This window comes from Hordeum vulgare, chromosome 2H (genome assembly GCF_904849725.1).
Source record: "Hordeum vulgare subsp. vulgare chromosome 2H, MorexV3_pseudomolecules_assembly, whole genome shotgun sequence".
NCBI lineage: Eukaryota > Viridiplantae > Streptophyta > Magnoliopsida > Poales > Poaceae > Hordeum > Hordeum vulgare.
In genome coordinates, this window is record NC_058519.1 from 60,940,798 (window position 1) to 60,949,078 (window position 8,281).

Genomic DNA, 8,281 nt, shown 5'->3' on the forward strand with positions numbered 1-8,281 from the left:
AGCGGAACCGGCGGTGGACTGGGGGTGTGGGGGAGCAATCCAGCAGGAGGGGGCTGTGGTCGGACACCACCGAGGCGAGGCAGCGCAAGTGAAAGTCGCCGACGGCGTCATCCCAGTCTGACGTGCACAGGACCCTATCCAGGCGCACCAGAGTCGGCGGGGATTGCGCGTTGGACCAGGTGTAACGGCGGCCATTGAGGTACACCTCCCTCAGGGCCAGATCGCTAATGCAACGCCGGAAGCGGCCCATCATTCTCCGGTTTAGGTTCCCGTTGTTCTTATCCTCGTCGCGCAGGATAAGGTTGAAGTCACCACAAAGCATCCACGGGCCCGTGCAGTCGCGACGCACGTCCCGGATCTCCTGGAGGAACGCGATCTTGCCGTCCTCGTCTTGGGGGCCGTAGACAATGGAGATCCACCACGGAGTGCCCGCGGGAGAGGCAACCCTAGCGGTGAGGGCATTGGTGGTGAGCAATGGGTCGGAGATTCATTGCGCCCAGGGGGAGGATCCCCTCCGGCGTCCCCAGGGCCGCTGGCGTGGCGAGCAGGAGGGGGCGCAGGCCGGCTATTCTCATCGTGCACCACCCTGATGGCGATCTGGTAGGTCAGGGAGCGCACTGTGGGAGCCTGGGAGGGGGCGCGCGCCCGAATGCATTCGACGATCTCGAGGACGACATGGCGGCGGATGGACGTCGGGTCACGGGTGCGGCCAGAGAGCCGGAAGGTGGGGAGGTCGGTCCTGGAACGAGTCTCCGGGTGGAGGCGCTCCACCCAGCAAGAGTCGACGAGGATGCGCTCGACCGTGCTCAAGTTCCAGGCTTGTGCCGGGACTCCCCGGAGCTCGAGCTCGACGCGGTGTCCCAGGCTATCATAGCCGGCGTGGGCGAGCTTGCTCCAGGGGCACAGAGACAGCGAGAAGGAGGGGCCCTCGATGTGGTGGTCGCCATAGATCCTGTCCTTGATGGCCTGTGAGGCGTAGACGATGAGGAAGTCCTCAGGGTGGTGGAGGTGGATCGAGAAGTCGCCGGGCTGCAGCTCGAGGTTGTTGAAGAGCGCGTCCGCGACCTCGTCGACGGCGACGGGTGGCCTGGAGCCGGTGATGGTGGCTACCATCCCATGTTGCAGCACCGCCTCGGCCTCCTCGATCTCAACGGAGCGGGGGACGATGACGCGCGCTGGGCCTGGGGGGTCGACAGCGGGCGTCGCTGCGCGGGGCGGCGGGGGCGGGGCGGGGGCGTCGCGGCGTGGGGCAGCAGGGGAGGTGGCGTCGGAGCCGCGCGCCGTTGTGGCGGAGCGGCCGAAGCCAGAAGAGCGCGGTCGCGAGCCCGACGTGCAGGGGTGCAGTTCCTGGATTCGTGGCCAAGGAGGAGGCAACGCCGGCAGTGGAGCCCGTTGGTGCAGTTGCGGACGGTGTGGCCCGGGTCGAGGCAGCGGAAGCAGAGGCCCGCCGACTCCTCCGGCGTGGGGCTGCGGCAGAGCCGCGGCGTTGGCGCGTCCGCACGCCGGGAGTTGCGGCGATGCCGGCTCCTCAGCTGCTCCCAGGCTTCGCCCACGTCCGCCGCTGGCTGCGCCGCGTCCTCCATGCGGTGGACCTCCGAGCGGGGGCCCAGGCGGGTAGATGCGGGAGCGCGCGGAGGCAGGACGGGGGCCGCCTGCGGCTGACGCTCCGGCGGCGGAGGAGGAGGGGGGGTGCGGGCGATGTCGCGGTAGGAGCGCGTGCCGGAGGAGGAGTTGTCCGAGTCCTTCCATCGGTCCTCGCGATGGTGGCGGCGCGGGTCGCGACGGTCGTCCGAGGTGGCCATGGCGCGGCGGAGGCGGGGGCGACCGGCGGCGGGGCTGCACGGCTAGGGGCGGGAGCTGGCTAGGAGCGGGAGCTGCGAGGAGAGGAGCGGAGCCATCATCATCAGTACAATAATAGATTGAACCAGTACTTCTATGCATATTTTATCATAGCAGGATTTATAATGTTCATTACCTAGGAATATTCGGACAAAAGAGACCTATACAATTACTGTTAGCTAAAACTTAGCCAGGCCTTAGTCTGAAACTGCAGTTTGCTTTTTCACCTTTCCAGTCTGTCTCTTTCTCTTTGATACTTAAACTGCTCATCTTTTTCATGGCTCTGAAACTGTAGCTCACACGGTTGAGTCTTCTTATTTTTTCCTGTGGGACTATGTGAACCATGTGTAGAGCCAGATAGGCAATGCTCGGTCAATCATTGTTTCCCTAAGGTCATGTCGATTTTTATAGTTGATTATTTTCAAGCAGCCGTTAGTGTTGTTTTTGAAGGGTCACAGTCAGTGTTGCCCTATCTAGTTCTGTATACAGCAGCTGAAAGTAATGTTTGTCAGGTTTAACTATCCCCTACTCCGTTCCCCTCCTTGGAAGCGTCGGTATGGACTGATCCCCTCACTTCCCCTTCCCCTAGGTCTTCCGGGTGAAAGCCTTAACTTTGTTGGGCGGCGGCGGCGCTCACGGCGCCGTTCCCTTCTTGAAGGCGCCGCTTTGGAACCTTGGGGCTGGGTGGCGCTTGTGGGTGGTGGGCGACGGCGGTGGTGCAACCCTATCCTAGCATGGATCTCCGTCCTGCTTGGAGATGGACTCGCGTAGGTGGAGGTCGTCGTTTGGCGTCATGATGTCGTCGATGGCGGAGGCACCTGCCAAGGCTGGTACCTCAATCTGATCTGAAGATGGACTAGTGGAAGATGGCGGCGACGACACATGTGAGTGCGTCGGACCGGTTTTACCCCGGACCCGGTATGTGGCTCGGTCAGGGTCTCCGGTTTTAGATGTTAGGCTTAGGTGAGAGGTCTGGGTATTTGGTCCAGCTTGCACCCCTTCATCATATGGATAGGAGTAGCGGCAGATGTTGCCAAGATGGTGGATTCAGGCATATTGTTGTACTGCTTTGTAAGGTCCTCGAGAATAATCAATAAAATGGCCGCATGCATTTCGCAGATGCAGAGGCCGGGGGTCATCCTCCTTTTCTAAAAAAAAAAAAAAAACCTATCCCCTACTATTCTTTCAGAAATGTTCAGCCATCATAGCAAAATATTTCATTTTTTTGCTTTTTGTTTTGTGTTTAGACAAACTTGTAGCCTTGTTTTGCTGATTTCTAGTATAGTCCCAGTAGTTGATTTTAGTGTCATTGTGCACCTTATTAGCAATTCTGAACCTATGCATTTTTTTGTCCCGAAATATCCAGCCACCGTAACAATTTTCATCTGCTGAGCTTTTTTACGTACCGGGTGGGGGAATTTTTCCCAGGAAAATCTGGCCCGTTAGCCTGGGGTGGGCGGGGAAAAAATCGAGCAGGTGCAGGTGTGGGGGTGAGTGGCCCAGCAAGCCAAATTTGTCTGAGACCAGCTCTGAAATCAGTTGATTTTTGCAGGGGACCACACTCAAAAACAAATGAACAGATGTCGCATCGCCTCATTGGACAGAAAAATCGAGTAGGACTGAAATGAAAGTCAGTCGACTGATGATTAAACAGTTCCTTTATGTTTTATTCATAGTATTGTTCACAAAATACAAACCAAAAAATGTACAGTAAACCTGATAAGAAAAGTAAAGCTACGTTTTGGTGCATTTCAAGTAATAGCAAACAATGCAAGCCTTATTGTATTCAGAGTAATTTTTCACAAAGATAATAATCAAGCCAAGGCGCAGCAGATTGGAAGTGTCCTGATATATCCTTCATTAGCACGGGGTAGCTGGTGCTTCTGTCGGTGGATGCTTTTTCATGAGCAGGCATGTGCCACATCCTCATGCCTAGAGCTCAATAGGATCGACAAACAGTCGCTTAATCGTCCCCTCAAGACGGCTGCTGAATGTAAAAGCATCTGTCTTGTCATCGTACATGAAGGGCATGCTGATCGTTATATTTGCGACTCGCTGCACCGCAGGAAGCAGCAGCTCAGGGAGCTCAAAGCGTGCTTGGTTCGTAGTCTTCCATGCATCTTCGATCAGAGAACCTATCTTGTCAATGGCGACCTCACTCACCACGCCGTGCTCACTGATGTAGCATTCTACGGAGCTTGCCACATCATTTTTGTTCTTTCCACGCTGTGAGCAACAAACAAATTCTTAATCAGGGGTGCTATCGTGATCAAAGGATAAACAATAGAGAGGTAGTAATGTTGGAGATGTTATTTGTACCTTAAATGAAGCAAGATCATTCATGAAACGTGTCACCTCTGCACAAGCCCTGACAGCATCAGTGCAACCGAGGGCCCATTCCAGTGCTTCCTTGGTTGCAGTATCACCCATACCAACTAGCAACCCAACACATACCCATGGTCCACCTGAGCACACACTAGATACCTTCACTTGATCATTAAATCTTGGCTTGTGATTTTGATGAAACCATTCGGCTTCTTGGAGATAGTTGCTTGATAATATTTGAAACTACAAGTGAGAAAACGAAAACATATTAGTACTTCTGATGAAAGATTTGGATATGTCGGTGTCGTGGATATGAATGTAGACAATTAATCTTTGAAATATACATGCATTTTTCGCGATATAGAATCAGAATTGGTATCCACTTGGGCTGGGAGTACATAAATCAGTACTGAATTTCTAGTAAAACTTTTGTCTCATATTGAAGTGTATGATTTCTAGACCTAAATAGTATTACATATTTGTGCAGAGCATGCTGCATATGCTTCATAAAGTTTTGTGATCTGGAGATCTTCTGATGTGAAAAGTCATCAACTCGTAGATATAGTCTTTTTTATTCATTTAACACTACAAAGAATTGAAGTCCCAAGAGCGGTAGGTGTTATGAGAAAAAGGGTAAAATTTGTGACTGAGAGCGTTACAGAAAGATAACAGAAAATAAATATAGAAAGTAAGGAAAATAGTCATCTTTTGGTTGTGAGATGAGACTGATGTACCGCTCTTGTGCTAAAAGAGACCCGGTACTTCTCATCTGGTTTCAATTCGTCCTGAAACTCCTTGAAGGTGCTCATCAGCTTGAGGTAGAACTTCTGTAAGTACTCTGGTAGAAGAGAAGTAGCACTCTCCTCCCATCTGAATACAGATTAGTTAGTTATTCCGCTGAATGCAATTTTGTGAATCATGTTTTATTCTCAAATTAAGAAAATCAAGCAGCTAGCATCATGCCAAAATCAACCTTTGTATTGCTTCATTGAGCTGTTTACACTCCACCAAAGTAGCACGGACATCATAAGTGTCGTCTGTCATTATTATTATTGCAATTATCTTGGCAAGAATCATCCTTGCACGTGTGTACTCTTTCTCATAGTATGCCGTATACGCCCAGAAGTAGCACTCAACCACACGATCTCGTGAGTAATTTAGCCCCACTTCTCTGTAAAGATTTTTCCACCATCTGAAAGTGAGCTTGTTGTTAGTGTTCTGTAAAAACAATATTGCAGGTACATTCATTTTATGAGAAGTGTGCATTGAAAGTTGTCTCCTGTTCCAGGAAAATGCAAAAGCTATGTTACCTAGAGAGCGCTTTGAGTTCCTTCAAGTGGAGACGTTGCAGAAGGTTAAAATCCAGCTTGGCCAACTCCAGAATTGAGGAGTTGTGCATGGACTCTTCTTTGTACTCTGACATATAATGCAGAGCCTCTACTCTCTTCAAGGTCCTTGGCAGTGGTAAGTGAAGGGCACGCCTGACTTGCTCTGCCAAGGGGTACTCAAGCTTATCTTCCATCGATTCGAGGTGTTGCCTTGCAAACGAGATGCTTTCTTCAAGCTCTGTCTCCCTATGGATAAAAAGGTATGATGCGTTGTATAAACTTAATAGCCCCCTTGGGTCGTTTGTTATGTTAACATGGAAGGCCCCATCTTCATCTTTGAACTTGCTGAATACATCTGCAAGAGATACATGATACATCTTATGAGCATATATGTCTAGCAATAAAATTGGTGATTCTCTCTTCTTCATTGCCTGCATATGCTTTGTACTTTTTTGAAGCAAGCAACACATCAGTATTCCAGACAAAGTTGCTTTTAATTATGTGACACGATGTGAATTGTAAACTTGTAATGTTTCTGTATTAGTAATTGTGTCAAGTGAATAAATTGACATTTAACAATGGCTACTTACATAAAACAATAAACTTCTACAAACTATTTGTAGTGCTAGATACATCCATTTAAGCGACAAGTAACTCCGGACGGAGGGAGTAGTATATACCTGGAGACACCCAAAAGCCTTGCTGCCTGAGTATGCGGAACCGAAGGGCGACATCATGAAGGCTAGAGCTATCGAATTCACCAGCATGAATGCTTGTTAATGTGGAGTCAATTTGTTCATGAAAATGATGATCTACGCTTAGGTGTTGGAGTGTATCCACAAGTTTCAGTTGCTCAACTATTGTACCGCATGAAAATAACCCAATTATTTTCTCCTTCAATTGATTGGACCTCTCTGTCATCCTTTCCGCTGACATCTATATGTCATCACCAAATATATGTTATGTGCTGTTAACTGAAACCATGTCCATGGTGAAATTTATTTAACCATGTGTCAAGGGAAGAAAATAATAGGGTTAGAAGGCAAGATCGTTCTTGGTTAAAGTTGCAGCCATTAGTTAGTTGTTACTATTGTTTTTACATAATCGTTTAGCTATCCTGCAAGCAGGCAAAACAAACCGTGCCATGTTTAAATATAAGTTGAAACTGCAAAGGGAAACAAAAAAAAAAGAAAAACATGAGATGAGATGATAGTTCCAACTTACTTTTATAACATCAAAATATCAAGAAGAGGTGTCATTAAATACAATTCGTGCTGAATATGTATTTTTTTTTCATACATTACAAACGTGATTGAACGCAATCTTGAAAGTTTTATCGGCACGTAATAATAATCACTTAGGAATAATCCTGTGTTTTTTCAAGTGTTTCAAAACAGCACTAATAGGAAGATGCCAATCAGGCGTGGCTAGTTGTATGAAAATGGTACTATTATACTGATCTCAATTTTTGTTTGCAGCTAGGCGAACCAAGAAAGCTGAAAGCCAACAAACAGAGTCCAGGCATATCTCAGTAAGGGGCTCCAGACCAGCAGGTAACTTTAGGTTAGGCCGTGAAACAATTTTTTTTTTTTTGAAAAGGAGGCAGAGCCCCGGCCTCTGACCGTGAAAAAATTGAGATTTGGCACATATAAAACTGAAGGAAAAAACATGCCTAGACTGAAAAAAAAATGTACTGCTCCATGATTGTTGCTATTGCTGCTGTAACAAGATGAAGCATGCCTGTAACGGTTCTGGATTGTAGTTGATGAAGAAGTCGCCCCAAACCGTGGGATGAAACACAGCCGCCATCTCTGGAACGGTGCCGGTAGCGGGAGCGGACGCCATGGAAAAAATGCGTAGTCTGGTGATTGGTGTAGTGATATGTGGCTTTGAGAAAACCTGGAACGGCCGACGGTCTTATATACACAGCACAGCATGGCTGCGCGGGAGCACTGATCCAGGAGAGTGCGTCTTTGAACGGGGCAGGCGCCATTCAATGTTTTCCTCTGTCAAGAATAGCACCCATTTCAAGTCGCTTCTCCGTTGGGAGAACGAGCTGAATTGTCAGTCACAAGGAGACCCACGCGCAGCCGTCTATTTTCCGACTAGGCTTGTCAATTTTATGCAAAATGAATATAAGTGGGTAGAATATTTTGCAAGTTCCTCGTAAGCGGGTGGAGGGTACCTTACCACCAATCACATGCTTCATGTGGCAAAATCAAGTTCAAAACTTAGTTGTTTTTATACTCCTATTGTTGTATACTCGTCGCAAGCTCTAAACTTTACATCACTTACGAATAATATCTACTATTTTAGGGGCTACACAAAAAAAATCTAACTTAGTCACCTGATTAACCTTTTTTAGCAAAACAATTTATACCTAAAAAATAACAATAATAGAAAGCTAAAAAATTTACCACCCTTCCAACCAACAGGGTAAATATTGTTGTCACTCCGTAGTAAAATAACAACCACCACTGCAGAGCAATTGACCGATTAGTTTAAACATTTTACCGACTGGGAAGTTCTTTTCCTAGTATCCTGGAGCTGATGAAACAGAGAGTCGAGGTCGTACTTACTATGATTGGCTAGCACTTTAATCGTGACCGGCTGCTTGCACAGGTTGTATGTCACATTGTGCTGTTGTACAACCTTCATGACGGAGTATTTGACCAACCCATACATGAAATGATGGTGTTATGAACTTATGGTACTGCAGCGGGCAGAAGGTGATGATGAAAATGCCAAAGATTGGAACTTGGACATAAAAACAGAGGAACACGTTCGGC

General features: G+C 48.1%; 1 protein-coding gene across 1 annotated transcript; it reads right to left on the reverse strand.

Moving 5' to 3' along the window:
* Positions 1–3,631: 3,631 nt before the first annotated feature.
* On the reverse strand, positions 3,632–7,365 carry LOC123429559 (tau-cadinol synthase-like). Its single transcript, XM_045113584.1, has 7 exons — positions 7,233–7,365; positions 6,173–6,428; positions 5,475–5,847; positions 5,159–5,356; positions 4,899–5,034; positions 4,159–4,407; positions 3,632–4,065 (listed from the first exon to the last, which is right to left on the reverse strand). The coding sequence occupies exons 1-7, from the start codon at positions 7,335–7,337 to the stop codon at positions 3,772–3,774; spliced, it is 1,611 nt and encodes a 536-aa protein (XP_044969519.1). The 5' UTR covers positions 7,338–7,365; the 3' UTR covers positions 3,632–3,771.
* Positions 7,366–8,281: the final 916 nt, after the last annotated feature.

Bases quoted from the DNA above. Each gene is read 5' to 3' on its own strand.
- LOC123429559 (XM_045113584.1), bottom strand. From the start codon at position 7,337: ATGGCGTCCGCTCCCGCTACCGGCACCGTTCCAGAGATGGCGGCTGTG. The intron at 5,848-6,172 runs GTATATACTACT...TATCTCTTGCAG, and splicing joins AGGCTTTTGGGTGTCTCCAG to ATGTATTCAGCAAGTTCAAA. The intron at 4,408-4,898 runs GTACATCAGTCT...TCTCACTTGTAG, and splicing joins TCTCTTTTAGCACAAGAGCG to TTTCAAATATTATCAAGCAA.